Below are 18,422 nucleotides of genomic sequence, written 5' to 3'. Positions count from 1 at the left end.
TGACCCCAAGGTCCCTGTTGCAATCACTGCCGCTTTTACAGCTAAACCCAAACCTCCCTTTACTCCCTCTCGCTGGGCAGGAGCAGCCCCTTGGGATGGGCTGGAAGCTTTCCAGGAGCTGAGGGCAGGTTGTGTCAACACCCCCCATCCTCCTGGCATGGGCTGGGTGGGGGTCATGGCTGATGGCACAGAGGTTTTGTCACTGCTCTTGGGCAAGAGCTCGCACCCAGACGCAACACTGATATCTGCATTCGCAATTCTCCTGCCCAGGGGTCGGCTCTGCTCTTGCGCAGCAGCGGAGCAGTGGCACCAGGAGCAGGGAGGGAGAACCCCAGAATCACAGGGATTGGAAGGGACCTCCAGAGCTCACTGAGTCCAACCCCCTGCCAAAGCAGGGTCCTTAGGACAGGTCACACAGGTCGGTGTCCAGACGGGGCTGGAATCTCTCCAGAGGAGACTCCACACCCCCTGGGCAGCCTGTCCCAGGGCTCCCTCACCCTCACTGGGAAGAAGTTCTTCCCCAGATTGGTGTGGAGCTTCCCCTGCTCCAACTTGAGGCCATTACTTGGAGCAATCCCCCCCACCTCAGGGGAAGGTCCTGCTGGGAACAGCCCAAGTCCCAGCACCTGGAAAACCACCTGGATTTGAGCTACCCCCGGCTGGCAGTGAGGAGATCACATCGGCGCCTGCCCGCCCTGCAGCACAGGGGTTCTCTATGGGGGCAGCACCCTGGGGGCTGTGGCAGACACGACTGCACTTACTGTGACCAGTGACCACCCAATACACCCAGCAGATGCGCTGGAAGACCTGGATGTTTGTTTCAGTGCCTGATGGGATACCTGGTCTCAGGAGTTGCCTCTGTGCTGGTGCACTTGCAACATGCTGCCCTTGCGCTCACCAGCTGTCTGATTTCACTCCAAACATTCCAAAAAATGGAACTAGGATTCCAAAATCATTTCTTACCTCTTTCCCTTCCTTGGGGCCTGCCACGCGCCCAGCACGTCACTCCAGAGGACAGGGCAGGAATTGGCTTCCAACACACCGGTCACGTTTCCATGCTCTCCCTGCCCTCTGCTCCTCGTGCAGCACACTGACCCCACCTGTGAGTCAACACTGTGTCTAGACAGAGACAGACACCTGTGATCTGCTGCCAGCGATGTGTTTGTGTGTCTGTAGTACACGGCCTATGGCACAAAACACTCTGAGCTTAGAAAGCTGGCTCCAATCTTCACTGGTCTGAGCTGCCAAGGTCACCACAGCCTATCTGAGTGATATGTCCTAGGGAGCTGCTTTGGCAGGGGGGTTGGACCCGATGATCCCTTGAGGTCCCTTCCAACCCCTACAATTCTATGATTCTATGATTAGCTAGAGGAAACCTGATACCCACGAGCGTTGGCACGTAATTAACTGCCAACACCAAGCCCCACGTCCTTTAGCGTTACCAGCTTTGAAAAGGGGATAAAAATGGACTGAAGAATCAGTATTTCAATATTCAAGGATCTTTGTTTCTCACCACACACAGGGAAGTTCTGCTCTAGCAGTCACTCTCTCCTTGGATGAGATGATTTAAACTGATTACGACACTTCCTCCTCTTCCTCTGTCCTAATCCAGCACGACTCACACCTTCCTCGTGGGTCTGCTTGCTCTACCCTGGCACAGCCTATTCCTCTCCACGCCGTCCAGTTCTGCTGCCATCAGGCTCTACAATGACACTTCTAAGGCAAAAAAAAGACTGAGCAGAGAGGTGTCACCTCCTCACACCGCATCATCGCGCTCGGAGAGGAAAACCAGGAGGAGCAGCAGCGAGAGAACCTCACTGCCAGCGACGGTACAGAAACGTGTTACTCATCAGTCACCTCTCCCATGTTAAAAACCTTTATTCAGCTGCAAATGTTGCATCTTTCCAACAAATGCAAACCAGCTTTTCTTGGTGGTAAACAGCAGGTATTTATTTGAAATGAAAATAAAAGGAAAATAAAAATACTTCAGTACCTGAACTATTGCATTTAATCATGTATTGTTGTAATCGTGTTACTCTACACCTTTTTGCATTGGAGACAAATATACAATGAACATTCAGAGATCACAGATTGCACACTAGATAGTAAATCGTCAGGCCTTTTTACGTAACCACCAAAAAAAAAATACCAGATAATTGGATTCTGCCATATAGTACAAAATTCCACACTCCAGTCGTAGCCAGTTCTCACCTTGGGTTTACTCCTGATGCTGTACAAAGAAATGGCTGTTTAACTAGGGCTTACAAGTTAATAACAGGACAAATAAAAAGAAAAATATACATTGCACTGACACAAAAAGTCAGCTGTGTTAATAATAGTCATGCAACAAGTAACCAAACTTGCTGAAATTAAAAATACTTTCTAAAAACAGTTTTAACTGCATAAATATTTTATACACAGTTCATTTACTGGAACAAAACAAAACAAAAAAAAGGGGAGTCTTTTAATGATACAAAGCAAATAGAAGTTTCTACTGATTTTATACATAAGAAAGTGCAAAATAACTTAATCTAAAGTGTTTTGCTATTGAACTGATGAAGGTCAGCTGGAGGCAGCCAACCCCCTTCTCAGAAGCATGACGTTACAGTTGCACACTAGGTACGAATGGTAGGAGTACATGAGTAAGTATACTACAAAGAACAAGGCAGGAGGAGACGCGTGAGGTACTTGCAGAGAATACAGCCCTACTGATGTCAGGGTACGTGAGTAGAGTTCTGCTCAATGGAAAACAAAGCAAGTTCTGTGCATCAGAAGCTTGAAAGAAACGGAAAGAACCCAGCTCCCAAGTGAACAAAACCAGTTGCCCACAGCACCAGCTGCCAGAGGACACATGAACAGGCCTGTGGGGGGGGGGTCCCACCTCCTAACAAGCAAGAAGGGGGTTTGTGGAACAGCGCGAGCCAAGAATCGCGTCGGAGGGTTGTGGTGATCTGTCTGCACCAATGGAAAGTGGGACTGACCTCTCTACACAACAATTCCTAAGGGATAATTAATGACTTTGCTTATTTTTGGGGTTTTTAGTACGCTGCCTAAAAGCAGAAGTGGAGACTGACACCCCAACACAGTGCTGATGGAGCCAAACACCATCGAGCATCGCCGGGGGCCCGCCACCTTCACGACCCCGTGTTAGTACTCTGTGCCACCTCTCTGCTTTAGTGTTTAGGTGATGTCAGTGCTATCATCATCAGTCTCAGGTTGATTAGGGTTTAATTGCACAGCTGTACAAGTTCCAGTTGGTAGAAAGAGCCTGCTTCCTAAACTGAGGGGGGATTTAAAAACAGGAGGCAGGGGGAATAAAATGCTGTGGACTCCAAGGAGTTGTCCCAAGAGCCTTTTCTTCCAACCAGAGTGTTAAGGCCACAAGCCTGTCATCTCAACTATGCTGGTTCCACATTGTTTTGGGAAGGGTGAAGGCAACGGTAGAGAGAGAACAGCTGAACCCAGCAATTAGGGTGCTCCACACGCGCTTATCCGGGACGACTTCTGGTTCTTAGGGAGGAATCAGTCGGGGGAACCTCACAGCGTGGCCACCCATCACTCTCTGGATCCCACAGGATCTATTTGGGTCAGTGAAATCTCAACAAACCTGCATTTACTCAACAGGGTGCAAGGGCTCTAGAGAAGTCTTTCTGTTCATCTGGGGACCTGGCCTACAGACCAACACAGGAAGAGATCTCATTATACAGACCGGCACATACATAATAAACAAACATGTATCAAAATACGTATTTTAACCTTCAGTGCATAAACATGTGGTACCAGGGTCAAGAGTAAGTGGTCAGGGTTAAGAAATGATTCACCGCTAGAAGCTCAAATCAAGAGGAGAGAGGTGTGCCCACCACAGTGCCAAGAACCTTCCAGAAGCTCTGGAAGCAGAAGGTCTGACAGTTCTATGATGGTGCTGGTTTTACCCAAATGGTCTGCCCAAACCATTCCAGGTGAAGGACAATCTCACCACCTTGAGCAAAGATGTTCAGGAAGCACCAGCAGAACAAAGCAGTGGGGCCACCTGTCTTCTCTTGGTTACCCTTACTGCTCCTTTAAAGAATCCTTTGTGAATATACCCAGATCTAGATCCATTTGTCTCCCATTTACAAAATATATACACATATGTTAAAAAAAAAAAGCCAAAACCCAAATGCCAGCTGGCTGCCTGCCCCCCCTCCCAACCCCAGAACCCACCAGCCAGACCCTTCCTCAGAAATCAGATCCGTGGGCCCACCTGACGCCGGTGGTTATATCAGTGTCTCTACTTCATCCCGTGTGTAGTGCAAAATAAACGCGTAGTAAAAAAATACTGCAATTAAATTCATATTGGAAATTAAACTAAAAGCCCATTAATGGAAATCTACTGCTGTCCTCCAGCACACACCATGTGTGCTGAGAGGGAAAGAGCTCTCAGAAACACCTCCAATACGACTAACACCAGCCCAGGTTTGGAGCAAAGCCTACTGATCCAAGAGGTTTCTTCTGCCAACGAGCTACAGGACACCAGTGGTTCAATTAGAGGAATTCATCCAGCACCTCTACAGAAGCCCAATTGCTACCCACTATGGAAGGTAAAAAGCTGGTTCTTGCACTGCATGAATCAGCTGCTAACGAAGGCGAAGCAATTAACACAACCCCCCCACAGCTCTATGTAGAAAAGAGGTCTCGTTAAATTACGAACAACACTGAGGTGGTAAATAGTTTGGTATAAAACGCAACACAAGTGCACAACTGAGTTTCCCTGGGTTATCTTACAGCTGGAATAAAATACTCCAAGATCTAGTCTCAAAAAAGGGTGGGTTTTTTTGAGGAAAAATTAAATCCAGGGCTGTCTATGAAAGAGAGCTTTGCTTAAAGGAAGGTACTGCGGGCAACTGAACGAACAGACATGCACAGACAGGGGTTTTTAACAAAAATATGCATAATGCCGCCTTTGAGTTGGGTTTTTGGGGGTTTTTTGGGTTGTTTTTCCCTTCAAACATTCGTATTTAAATTGATAGATGAGCTAAAGATGCCACACGAAGTATAGTGGTTAATCCGAAGTCCCATGTAACAGGCAGTTAAGTTCATATGGAGATAAAAAGGCCGTTATACCTATGTACAATATACACAGCCGCTCGCCAAGAAGGAGGCAGATTTACAACTCTCTTCTAAAAAGCCTTCCCCTCCCGCTCCCCCCCTCCCCACGCACCCCCCCCCCAATAAAGATGACCAGCTCTACAAAACCAAGACAAGAACAGGGGGGTGTTTGGGTAAAGGGGGGATTTGCTCAACAGCCACGTCAACGTAGGTTCAGGGGTCGACAGTTCTACAGGGGTTGTGGTTATTAATCACATCTTCCCGGGCCTCGCTTGTTGCTTAATTAGGCCGTCAGCCTCGTTTACCTCCCGTCATCGCCAACAGATTCACTGATCCCTTTTTGCTTTTAGTGCTTAAAACTCAGTTAGAAGCTTAAGTGTAAACAGACAAATGTTCTAATCCCTCCTGGTCGCCGCGCGACGCTCTCACTCAGTTCCGGGAGCGATGGAGACGGGGTCTCTGTTTGCCAGGACCCCATCAATTTCTGGGCCCCTCCTCTGAACCCCGCTCGTGCTGCAGGTTGTAGAAGCAGTTCTGGCAGACTCTGACCGGTGAGGAGATCTTCAGGCGCTTGATTTCGGACTGAAACCTGCTGCACCTGTAGCAGAAAACAAACATGGCTGTGAGCTCAGGTCTGCTCCCAACCCGGCTTTTTTCCATCCACGCGTGGGAGTCACCACTGTGACTTCAGATCCCAAAATCCAAGCTCATCTCCACCAAGAAACATAAGGCAGGGTGGCAGAAGCAAAATTTAACTTGCAGGCTCGCCACAGCCTTAATAGGACTGGTGAGGTACCTTAAAACCAGCTGGAGTCGCCAGACCAGCCATGGAGATGAAATGGGAAACGCCGTGTCTGACTCGGTGGGTCAGAGGAGAGACTCCCACCTCAGACCCTGGGTGATGGGAGCTCACGAGCATCCCATGTGTCATACATTTTCCTGCCTGAGGTTGCACGGTACTGGCCACTAAATCAGCACCCTTATGCTCCCACATGCAGTTTGCATTTCCCCTGGGTTGCTGGCAGGCTGACAAGCTGCTGCTAAAGAAGGTTGGCGGTTTTGGTTTGGGTTTTATTCCTCTTGTGAGCTTTTTATTCTTATAAACTTTGCTAAACTCATTTCTCTACAGGTTTTTCCCAGGTGGGTGACAGGGAGGTTTCCAAAGCTGCAACTGCATTTATTAAGGGGTTGGTCTGTCTTTTCTAACTCCTCCCTGGAAGGTCCTTCTGTTCTGTGGAACAGCTTCACCCAGGCTAACGGTCTGTGTGGCAAAGAGCCCAAAGGAGATGGTTGGCAGGCTTACTTCTGGCAGAAGAGCTGCCCACAGTTCCTGCAATGGTGACGCCTCTCGGTGAGCGAGAAGCGGACGGCGCAGCCTGAGCAGCTGTCTCCTCCCTCGTCCTTCACCCAGTGATCAGCGGCGGAGCGGCCGGGCTGGTCGCTGACGGACCAGCTGAACACTCTGCCCCGACCATCCCCGATGAGGATCCTGCTGTGATCCCTGGGAGAGAAAGAGGGAAAGGCATTCCTGCAACACCCAGCACAGTAACACACGGGCACCAATAACTGATTCCACATCTTGGACTAATTTGGTGAAGTACTGGCACGGTTACTAAAGCACAGTTAACCTGATGGAGAAACAGAGCTGGACACCACTCCAGAACAGAATGTAACCCAGTAATTCCACTTATTTTAGTATTTTTAAATCTCAGTCCTTGACCAAAGCTGCCCTACAAACAGAAGCACCACAGAGCAGCACTGTGCAGAGAACAATGGCTGGTTCACACAAGCCATGTCACAGAATCGCAGAATGGTTTGGGCTGGAAGGGACCTTAAAGCCCATCCAGTCCCACCCCCTGCCATGGGCAGGGACACCTCTCACCAGCCCAGGCTGCTCAAGGCCCCATCCAACCCAGCCTTGAACACCTCCAGGGAGGGGGCAGCCACCACCTCCCTGGGCACCCTGTGCCAGGGCCTCACTGCCCTCATAGGGAAGAATTTCTTCCTAATATCCAATCTAAATCTCCCCCCTTCCAATTAAAATCACCCCTGCTCACCCTATCACCCCATGCCCTTCTGAAAGGGGCGTGCTGTCAGGGCTGCCAACAACAGAAACCCGTTGTAGGCCACCACGAGCTACTCACTTTGAGATGCCGAGCGCGGTGATTTCTGCTGGGTGTGCGTTGTCTTTGCGGTCGAATGCTGTGTGCATAGTTAGTTTGCTTCGAAACACCAACTGACGCTCCCACCTGTACCCTACAAATGAGCAGGAAATGGTTTAGGTCTCCCCTGCCCAAAAACACCTGTACAGCTGAGTTTGTTCTTTCTTTCTACAACATCCCCCCCACAAGATCACTCTGCGTGACTCGAGTTTCACTCAGGGTGCTCCAACCCTCTGAGCATCTCTATGGCTCCTCTGACCCCTCTCCAATAGTCCCACATCTTTCTTGTATTGGGGGCCCCAGCTCTGGACACAGGACTCCAGCTGGGGCCTCATGAGGGCAGAGCAGAGAGGGACAATCCCCTCCCTGTCCCTGCTGACCACTCCTCTTCTGATAGAGTCCAGGATACCATTGCCCTTCTGAGATGCTAGAGCAATCTTGCTCTTTCCTTCCCTTGTCAGACCATCCTTATCTCCACTCCTGAGTTCCCGTGCTTTTGTTCTCTCCACCATTCCACTACAGGGGATCAAGGTGTTGGTGGCACGGCTGCCAGCTGGGGAAAACTGACTGCAGCTTCTCAGGAAACACACAACATGCAACCTTCACACACAAATCTCCCTTCACAAATTACTCTGGAATCAATGAGCCAACCCTGCTCAAAGCCACATACACCAAGAGCGACTGCCTTACACTCAGACAGCACATTTATCTGACAGGGCAACAGCTCAACTTCTTTTACCTTGTTTAAGCTTGTTGTAGTGCCGTGCTTCAGCATAGCTGGGGTGGGGGTGGTTAACCTGAGCATGGGGGTGCATTTTCGCTTGTCCCTCAGAATAATTCACAAAGATAAAGCCATCTTTCTCATCCAAGCTGAGCTGGTCTGACCAACGCCTGGAGTCATCAGAGCCGCTGTCTGCTGACCACGCTGCTGCTGCTGCTCGGTTTGAGGATGACCTTGGTCGGTGGCTGGTGCTGCTTGGTTGGCTCTGGCTCTCCTGCAGCTTTGAGTCCTGGCCTATGCATGGTTCGTCAGCCTCGGAGTCGCTGCTGTCCTCTTCATGGGCTTCCTGCCCTGGATTCATCCAAGAGGAGAGAAAACATTGTCAACGAGGCGGCTTACAGCCCGAGCGTTTCCCTCATCGTGCTGCTGCACTACCTACAGCCCAAGAGGTACCATCACAGCAGGACTGAGAGGCCTGCAGCCCCTCAAAAGCCTCTGCAGGGATTCAGCTGCTGCCAGGGATCACACTGAGCACCGTTTCTGCACTCCTTTGCTGAAGCCATTTCCTGCAATCATCCATCTGAAGGAGGCTACAACCGACACGGGAAGTAAAATGTTCAGAGATGCTCAAGCCAGCAAACCCAAACCCTGCTGACTCTCAGCAAAGCAGCACAGTGAGCTATGCTGAAGCTCCATCCGACCGAGAAGCACGATGCAGATTTGTTAACTACAGGTTTTGTTAAAACAGCAACTGAAGATATTTACCCCAGAATCACAGACTTGTAGGGGTTGGAAGGGCCCTCCAGAGCCCATGGGGTCCAACCCCCTGCCAAAGCAGGGTCCCTAGGACAGGTCACACAGGGCGGCGTCCAGACGGGGCTGGAATCTCTCCAGAGAAGGAGACTCCACACCCCCTGGGCAGCCTGTCCCAGGGCTCCCTCACCCTCACTGGGAAGAAGTTCTTCCCCACATTGGGGGGGAACTTCCCGGGCTCCAACTTGAGGCCATGGCCCCTTGTCCTGTCCCCACAGACACTGAGAAGAGGCTGCCCATGTCCCCCTGTGTCCCACCCTTCAGCTATTGATACCCATTGATCAGATCCCCAAATATATATTCCTAGCAATGCTAAAAACAAAAGCTGTATTTGTATAACAATTACTAATGAGTGTCAGGCAATCCAGAGCCAAATCCAGATCATACCTTCAATATGTTTTTAACTGCTGTTGTGCTGTAATTCCATTACAGACAGTTTAGCTTTTGGACAAGGGTGGCACGCGCCGGGTGCACTGACAGCAGACACAATCACATGCAGGAAAGCTTGGCCTTCACAGGATCTAGGATAGGCCCGGCCTTTTCTTACTCAGAGCAGTGTGAAGATGACACAGGTAAGGTGGCCAACAAAGATCTCAGGTGCTTTATTACCCCCACTGGTGCCTACTGGCTTTTGAGATGATCCACTGTCCCTTCTGTGCCGTGTACAACCACGGGATTTTACCCACGTACAGCAAAGATCAGACAAAAGGCAAACACAAAGGGCTTGTTGGGAGACGTACCTATCTGTGCTTCCTGACATTCCTCTTGCATTTCCAGCATCTCCACTGGCTCTGGAGCTGGTGTTTCTGGTACTTGTAAAAACTCCATCCGCCAGAACTGGAGGGAGAGGGGAGAAGTAAAGCAGCAGGTACTGAACTCTTAGCTTTCTCCTGAGCTACACCTGGCTTACTAGAACTGCACATTTGCACTGGTAGCATGAGAGGCAGGTCACATCTTATCCTGGTTTCAGCAGGGAGAGAGTTAATCTCTTTCCTAGCAGCCAGCACAGTGCTGTGTTTGGATTTAGGATGAGAACTGTGTTGATAACAGGCTGATGTTTTAGTTGTGGCCAAGCAGTCAAGGGCTTTTCAGCTTCTCCTACTGCCCTGCCAACGAGAAGGTGGGGTTCCCAAGATGCTGGGAGGGGACACAGCCAGGAGAGCTGCCCCAGATTGGCCAGAGGGATATTCCATACTGTATGACGTCATGCTCCATATATAACTGGGGGACTGGCCACCAGGGAGTATGACCAGGGAACTGACTGAGCATCGGTTTCAGGTGGTGAGAAACCTCTGTGCAGCACTTATTCTGTATATTCTTTTATCATTATAATCATCACAATCATCTCCCTCTTCTATCTGTCTTTGTCTCAATATTTGGGTTTTTTTAATCCTTTTTGATTGTCTCCCTTCTCCCAGAGCTGCGTGGTTGTTTTAGCTGCTGTCTGGGTTAATCCATGGCATATCTCCATACTAAACCCCTTTTTCAGGGACTAGAGGACATCTGTGTTCAGGACAAGTGAACAAATCTTGTGCTGTTATTTAACATCTCAGGTGTTCAAACAAAACCATCTCCCTGCACACAGCGATCTAACCAGCACACTCCAGTTAAAGCACACCCAGGATGGCACACAGCAAAGTTCTGCCAGCCAGGTCAGACACACAGTGATCAGACACAGCACAAAGTTCCTCTTTGGAGGCAGCAAAACCCCATTGTCTCAACGTGTGTAGAATAAAAATGGTGAAATGAAACTACAGCCTCCACTCACCAGAGCTGACAACCAGAACAGAACAGGAAGGAAAAGCTATGCTGCCAACTAGTGCTTGTTATCACACTGCAACGGATGCATCAAAAAGGAGAAAGAAGACTGAAAGCCAGCATAGGAACATCAGCTCAAAGTCTTCTCCACAAATCTTCAATGTCCACCTCACTTGAGGTCAGAATACAGCCCACTGCCCTGTGCAGAAGGGGCACAGCTGGTTCCTGCACCAAAAGCAGTCTGCATCACCCACCCAACCTGGACTTCCTCCTTCCTTCAGGATGAATTGGTCAGGTGAAGCACCCAAGTATAGCAGGACTGCTTTTGCTACCAGCCAGGACACTGTTTTGGAGAGACATGACTTCTCTGCCTACTACTACGGCACAAACTTCTTTCTCCAAGCACTGATTCCTGGTACTTACCCGGACAACTCCATCCGAATGCCCCGTTACAATGACGTTCTGAGTGTCCCACTCATTCATCTCTGAGACAAAGCAGCACATTATCTGCTGGCTTCGGCCAGTGAAAGTGTTCACACTTGCAGTAGGGCTGCCATTAATGCTCCACACGTGGATGTAAGTGCCAGCACATGATACAATATCCCCCTGTGGAGATAAAGTACCACCTTCTTATTCCAACACAAGGCTCAGGTTTTCTTCAATAGCAATACAAGCCAGCTTCATTTAAAAACCCAGCTCAGCCATCAGGGCTGGCACTTCTCAGGGAATTCTATTCAAGCCAAGTTTAATCACCTGAACAAACCTATAGGACAGTAACACACATTTTTAAACTTGCACACAGAAACTCAGACTCAGTAGCAACCTATTTGTTGTATTTGCAGCACAGGACTAGACCGATTCCTCCAGTTTTCACAGGACAACAACCCAACAGCATGTTGTCAGAACTTTCCCTTCTCTGTTTAAGCTGACTCTGCTCTTTTTCACATTTCACCTTAAATTCAGTTTGCTTCCTTACTGGAAAAAGAGTAAAAAATGGTCCAAACCAGCACAGCTGGGAAACTGGAGCTGCAGGCTGACACACCAGCACGGCTACAAGCACCAGACTGACTACTCATAGCTAACAAACTGTGCCTCTTGGTCGCTCTCATTGGATTATAGCCACATTCCATCTTCATTTCAACCACAACATCTGCTGCGCTTGCAACATGGTCCACACAGCCCTGATGGGCTGCCCACGCCACGTTTCAGCTCAGGCACCTGGTTCTTACCGTTAGCTCGTTGATACAGAGTGCTGAGACTGGAGCCCTGTGACCTCGGAGCTGCGTCAGGAACGAGAGTTTATTCAGATCCCAGATGATGCAGGTGCGGTCCCGTGACCCACTCACAATGATGTGATAAGCCAGGGATGCTGTTAAGCACGTGACGGTGTCAGTGTGACCCAGTAACGCCTGCAAAACAGAAGTGGGAAGAAGCTGCAGTAAGGGGAGAGCACAGAGAATACACTAAAGCCACTTACCTGAGGAGATTCATATAACACAAACACAAATATCCCATCAGAAGATGCAACAGACTTAAAACTATTCAGTTGGTGAGTATTTTCCTGGCTGAAAAAGACAGCAGTAATATTTCTTTCCATTTAAAAATACCTTGACAAAACAAATGTCAAGTGTCTAATGTTATATAGCCTTCTGCTGGAAAACAAACAAAATCAAACCCCAGAATAAATTCCCATTCTGCATCCTCCATCTGCATCAGCAGCCTATTTGCAGCATCTGAATGTGTTCCAGGCTGCCCCTGACAATGCATTCTGGAAACAGAATTCAGCAAGACTCAGACAGGCTGGAGAGCTGGGCAGGGAGAAGGTTAATGAGATTTAAAAAGAGCAAGTGAAGGGTCTTGCATCTAGGGAAGAACAACCCCAGGTACCAGTATAGGTTGGGGACTGGGCTGTTGGACAGCAGCATAGGCGAGAGAGACCTGGGGGTTCTGGGGGACAGCAGGATGACCATGAGCCAGCAACGTGCCCTCGTGGCCAAGAAGGCCACTGGCACCCTGAGGTGCTCAGGGACATGGTTTAGTAGAGGACAGGAATGGTTGGACTTGATCTCAAAGGTCTTTTCCAGCCCAGTGATTCTCTCATTTTACACACACTACAATAAAGCAGATGACTTCATAAAACACACCTGGATAATTTTGCTAACATTGCTAACAAAACCAAATCCCCATCTCCCCAAAAAGCTCCTTGTGATCAACTGTCCATAAAAACAACACAATTTCCAAGCTGCATTTTGCCCCATTTCAACACAGATCAGTACCTTGACTACTCAGTTCTCCAGAGGCTCACTGGGCTCATGGTGCAAAGCTTACCATGTGAGCAATACCCCTTTCATAATCCTTTTGCTCTTCTGTGATACAGTTTAGGTAAAAGGCAACTTCTTTATGTTTTACCTGTTTCAGTGTGAGGGCTTTTGCTTTCTCTTTGGAGATGCCCATTTCCCACACACACACTGCTGTGCTTGTTCCTCCAGTGATAACTAGCTTGGGGTTGGGGCAAATGGCACAAAGTATCTGACCCCATTCTGACAAGCATTCATAAACGATTACTGCCTGAAAATAAAGAAAACAAAGATGAATTACTTGCAGGATTAGTGTTTGGTAGGATAAAAATCAAAACCTGAGTGTCACCCTGCGTGCTGGACCAGTAAGCAAGCAGCTCTTTGGCTAAGATCAAGTGTAGTGAAGTATAAGCGCTGCTGTTACACAGGTTTTTTCACAAACAGAAGCAATTCCAGCCTCTGCCTCCTGAGAAAACGTGAGAGATGAGCTTTAATTGCATAGACTTAATTCATTCATGTCTTTCAGAGCTGGTAAAAGATTATTACTCATTGGCTTATGTCTTTCTGCCAGCGTTCTGGTGAAGACCATCAGATAGGGAGTGATAAAACACACACAGTACAAGATTATTTCATTTCCACACAACATTAACTCCCACTCTTAAATGATTTCTTTTTTTCACTATTGAATACTAATCCCTTTTTGGTACATTTAGCACTGAAACAAACCTCCAATTACAAACCTTGTCTGATTCGTAGGTACCCAGCCTACAGCTGAGGTCTGCATAGCCCCAAGCAAAGGTTTTATTCCACGTAGGTGGGATGAGAACCTTATTCTGTTCCACTGCCAGAATGCCTTTATCAGTGCACACAATCTGTCCCACCGGCTCCTTGAGCTCTAAAAAAGAAGATTGGGCCATGGTTTATTGCTAGTACATATATTATCCCATCCCATTAAGTATCTCCTGCTCTGCAAAAGTCCTGGCTGTGTTATACACATCTTTCTTTCAGCTGACACAACAGCAGCTTTCCTAACAAACACACCAGCAGAACTGCTGAAGAATCCCCTGAAGATCACAGATAGCTCCCACCCCCCTTGCACTGTTGGACAAGGTGTTCTACAGGCATCTGTGGTCATTAAAAGTGCTGAAAACAGTACAATCACCAGTAAAAGTAAATTCTTGGTGTTAATTGCAACATCTTGGCCAAGTGTTCACACAAGCGACATTCCTGACCACACTCCGTGGTCTTCTACTTGTTGTACCCCAAGCTTTGCAAATCCTTGTTTTCTGATTTCCTGCTTTAGAGTGTAGCCCTGCTACACCCTGTGCAGCAGCCCTGCTACACCCTGTGCAGTACACAGAATGTCCTCTCTTCCCAGCAGGCAGGCAGGGCTTCATTTCATCAACCAGGAAAGAAACCAAGGCAGAGCATTTACCTGACTCACAGACCACTGATTCTCTTCAGTACAATGTCAGATAGCAAGTTAAACCCCGCCTCTGTCATCTCCCTGGTGCTACCAACACCTCCCTTCCTGCCAACAGTTACCAGGATTTCTTGGCACTGAGATGAAGAAGCCTTCTGCTACAAATTCACAAGAATTGAGGCTACTACAGGCCCAGAAGCAACGTACCCCAAGTACTTGTTGTTAAATTAAAACTTAAGAGGTGCTTTGGCACAAATTTATCCCTCTATTTTAAAGAAGTTGTATTAAACCCACAGAGATTTGATGCTTCATCAGTGTGGTCAACAGGTCTGGGGAGGGGATTGTGCCCCTGTACTGGGCACTGGTGAGGCTGCACCTCGAGTGCTGGGTCCAGTTCTGGACTCCTCACCATAAGAAGGACATGGAGGTCCTGGAGTATGTCCAGAGAAGGGCAACCAGGCTGGGGAAGGGGCTGGAGGGCAAATCCTCTGAGGAGCAGCTGAGGGAGCTGGGGGTGTTCAGCCTGGAGAAGAGGAGGCTGAGGAGAGACCTGTCAAAGGCTTTACTGAAGTCCAGGTAGACACATCCACAGCCTTCCCCTTGTCCATTAAGCAGGTCACCTTGTCACAGAAGTTAGTTTGACAGGATCTACCTTTTGTAAACCCATGTTGACTGGGCCTGATCCCCTGGCCATCACACATGTGCTGCGTGACAGCTCCCAAGATGACCCTCTCCATGATCTTCCCTGGGACTGAGGTCAGGCTGACAGGCCTTTAGTTCCCCTCAATGATCTTAAAGGTCTTTTCCAACCTTGTGATTCTGTGATACCCTTGGCAGTAGCTCAGAACACTGTTATACAGCATTAGGATATTTTAAATTTCTCTCCCTCTCAAAAATACAGCCATTAAGCACATTAGGACTAAGCAAAACATGGAAACTTGCCAAAACTCCAAGTGTTCTGGCAAATAAACAGTAGTAATTAGTGGTCTCACAGCTTACCTTTCACTGGGGCAAGAGATGGCCGCAGGTTATCCAAGTGATGGAAAAAAATCTTGTCACCTGTGGAACCAGGGGGCACAGAGGTTCCCACTGACTCCCCATTCAGTCGGCTTCTAACACGCTTCGGTGGGTGGGGTTTTTTAAAGAGCTGAAATTCAGTGAGAAATTAATTATCATCCAAAATTACAGGTTTTCAAGTGAAGAAGCTTAAAAAGGTCATCAGAATGTCCAATTTACCTTTCAAAAATTCTGCATGTCAGCAAATGTTGCTTAGCTGTTCTTGGTATCCACTAATAACTTTGAATCATAGAATGTGTAAGGTCAGAAGGGACCTTCAAAGCCCATCTAGTCCAACCCCACTGCAGTGAGCAGGGACACCTTCACTAGAGCAGGTTGCTCAGAGCCCCATCAAGCCTGATATTGAATGTCTCCAGGGATGGGGCCTCCATTACATCTCTCTGCACCCTGTGCTAGTGATCTACCAGCCTCCTGAAGAACTTCTTCCTAATACACAACCTAAATCTCCCCTTTTCTACTTAAAACCATCACCCCTCATCCTAGTGCAACTGTTTCAGTAACTCCTGAGCAAATAATATGAAATCCAACAAGGACATACCAAGTAGAGTGTTACTAAAGCCACCTCCAGTCACAAATGCAGTGGAAGTAAAGCAAGCAAAAAATCCCAAATTTGATGGGGTATTAAATCCTAACCCAGGGCAAACTGAAAGCTGAGTTTTGGCATCAAAGCCAACTGTCCCACAAGTAGCAGCTCACATAGTTGGGAAGTGGCCAGGCCACCAAAGGACAGCCTAACAGTGTGGGTGGGCATGTAACTGGACCACGTTTCACAGTAACACTGAAGAAACATATCTTAGCACCTGATTATCTTCTGCCTGGCTTTTCCTTATGGGTGGTTGAATTTCCATTTTACAGTGACCATTCCTGGTATCTCAGATGGTGACAGACAAGCTAACCACTGCTTCTAGTAAGCCACCATGATCAGTGACACACACTAAGGTTTATCACATGATAAATTTAGAATAAACATCTCAGCTAGCAGTTGCTATGTATTACAATACCTAAATAACAAATCTGTTATCCCACTGAGTGATATTCTGTAAGAGTTTCATTACTCCTTTGCACTCCTTAATTCAGGTTAATACAGCACTGAAAGGAGAACAGAAATTCCAAGGTGAAAAGTTATTTTCCTTACAGCCCCTGGAGATGTGTCACCTGTCTGCCTACCCAAAGCAGAAGGAACATGCACAGGCCTGAGGTAGCTGGGTAGCACACACACATGTTCCTACTCCTTGCTCCTACACGCTGGGTATGAAGGGCATCAAGCTGATGTGCCTGTTTGACAACCACTTTCAACAAACCCCAGCAACTCATTTGAGGAACTGTTCCTCTTGCTTACTGATTGTTCTCTGCCTCCCCAGCTGTGATCTCAGGAGCCTGGACAGTCTCCAAGGGCCCTTTTCCAAACACAGCACCAGCTCTGGAATGTTTTGCAGGGCTTTTTAAATGGGAAAGGGAACTACCAGGGGCAGAGAGACAATTATGGAGTCCTCACGTTACATCTCCATGTGGCAAAGGAGGGAAAAAGTCCACACAGAATCCCAAGGTTGGAAAAGACCTTTAAGATCATCAAGTCCAACCGTCCCTGTCCTGTGCTAAACCATATCCCTGAGCACCTCATCTCCCCATCTGTTAAACACACCCAGGGGTGGGGACTCAGCCCCCTCCCTGGGCAGCCTGTGCCACAGCCCCACAGCTCTTTCAGGGAAGAACTTTTCCCTCCCAGCTGAGCTGACCCTGCCCTGGGGCAGCTTGAGGCCATTCCCCCTCGTCCCATCTCCTGTCCCCTGGCTGAAGAGACCATCGCCCACCTCTCTGCACCCTCCTTTCCAGGAGATGTGGAGCTCACAGGTTTGTACCTAACCAGCAGTGAAGATTCAGGGAGACCTTCAGATTCAGCTGCAATGCTCTTCCATTGCTCTGCTCCCAGAGTCTTTCTCTGTTCACCTGGCTCTATCAGGGCCGTGGCTGATTATCATCATAACCCAGTGGTCATCACCCAAAAGAAACCCCCACAGCCACTATGTATCTAACATAGAGAGAGTGAGGAAGGAAAAGGAGAAAAGCAGAGACAGAGGACAAATGAGCAGCTCTTAACCTTCGTGCCAAGCAATGAGAGACAGAGCTGTTTGTGGGTCCCCACAGGAAATATCTTGTGGCTGTCCCAAATCATAATGTGCTGCTACAGTCTGGAGTTCCCAACACGTGGGTTAGGCTCCCAGTGAATTGCTGCCAGTAGTAACTTAACATAATCTCTTAAAAAGAACACAAGGATGTGTCTATATAGCTCCTTAACTTTATCTATCCTACAAAAGTCAATCTTCCTAGTTTAAATTTTGAGATTTTTTTTTCCCCAACAGATTATTTTAAATAAAAGATGTGGCCAAGCCCTGCACCAATTCCAAAAGACTGGTGTAACAAACAAAAAAAACCAAAGGAAAGAAAAAGAAAATAGGAATCAGAAGCCACATCTGGAATACAGGCTTCAGTTTTGTGCCCCTCACTACAAGACAGACACTGAGGCCCTGGAGTGTGTCCAGAAAAGAGCAACCAGGCTGGGTAAGGGGCTGGAACACAAGTCTGATGAAGTGTGGCTGAGGGACATGGAGTTGTTCAGACTGGAGGATGCTGAGGGGAGACCTCCTTGCTCTCTACAACTACCTGAAGGAAGGTTGTGGTGAGCTGGGGCTCAGCCTCTTCTCACAAATAACCAGCGACAGGACAAGAGAGAATGGCTGCAAGTTGTGCCAGGGCAGGTTCAGGGTAGAAATGAGGAGAAATTTCTTCTCAAAAGGAGTGGTTGGGCATTGGGACGGGCTGCCCAGGGAGGGGGTGAAGTCACCGTCCCTTGGGGTGTCCAAGGAAAGGCTGGATGAGGTTCCTTAGGGATGTAGCTTAGTGAGTAATGTAGGTGGTAGGGGGCTGGTTGGACTGGATGATCTTGGAGGTCTTTTCCAGCCTAAAGATTCTATGGTTCTAAGTTACTACAGAAATTACTTCATTACAGGATACCTTAAAACACTAAACATGCCTTGGAGTTGTACTTTCACTGCTCCCTCTGACCTAGCAGCAGGAACATTTTA

The 18,422-nt window shown here is 48.2% G+C and overlaps 1 protein-coding gene across 1 annotated transcript in view; it reads right to left on the bottom strand.

The window, feature by feature from the left end:
- Positions 1-5,565: 5,565 nt before the first annotated feature.
- Positions 5,566-18,422, bottom strand: part of WDFY3 (WD repeat and FYVE domain containing 3) — a gene marked incomplete at both ends in the record, with an annotated part of 121,028 nt that continues 108,171 nt past the window's right edge. Inside the window, 10 exons of the mRNA XM_084266956.1 lie at positions 5,566-5,686; positions 6,392-6,589; positions 7,233-7,344; positions 7,990-8,322; positions 9,525-9,621; positions 10,966-11,148; positions 11,772-11,951; positions 12,952-13,106; positions 13,576-13,734; positions 15,262-15,409. Of these exons, the coding sequence (XP_084123082.1) occupies positions 5,566-5,686; positions 6,392-6,589; positions 7,233-7,344; positions 7,990-8,322; positions 9,525-9,621; positions 10,966-11,148; positions 11,772-11,951; positions 12,952-13,106; positions 13,576-13,734; positions 15,262-15,409 (1,686 nt within the window). The remainder of the gene's footprint in view (positions 5,687-6,391; positions 6,590-7,232; positions 7,345-7,989; positions 8,323-9,524; positions 9,622-10,965; positions 11,149-11,771; positions 11,952-12,951; positions 13,107-13,575; positions 13,735-15,261; positions 15,410-18,422) is intronic.

Source organism: Gallinula chloropus, assembly GCF_964237585.1.
Source record: "Gallinula chloropus genome assembly, chromosome: 7".
In the NCBI taxonomy this organism is placed as follows: Eukaryota; Metazoa; Chordata; class Aves; order Gruiformes; family Rallidae; genus Gallinula; species Gallinula chloropus.
This window is presented reverse-complemented; position numbering and strand designations above follow the sequence as displayed.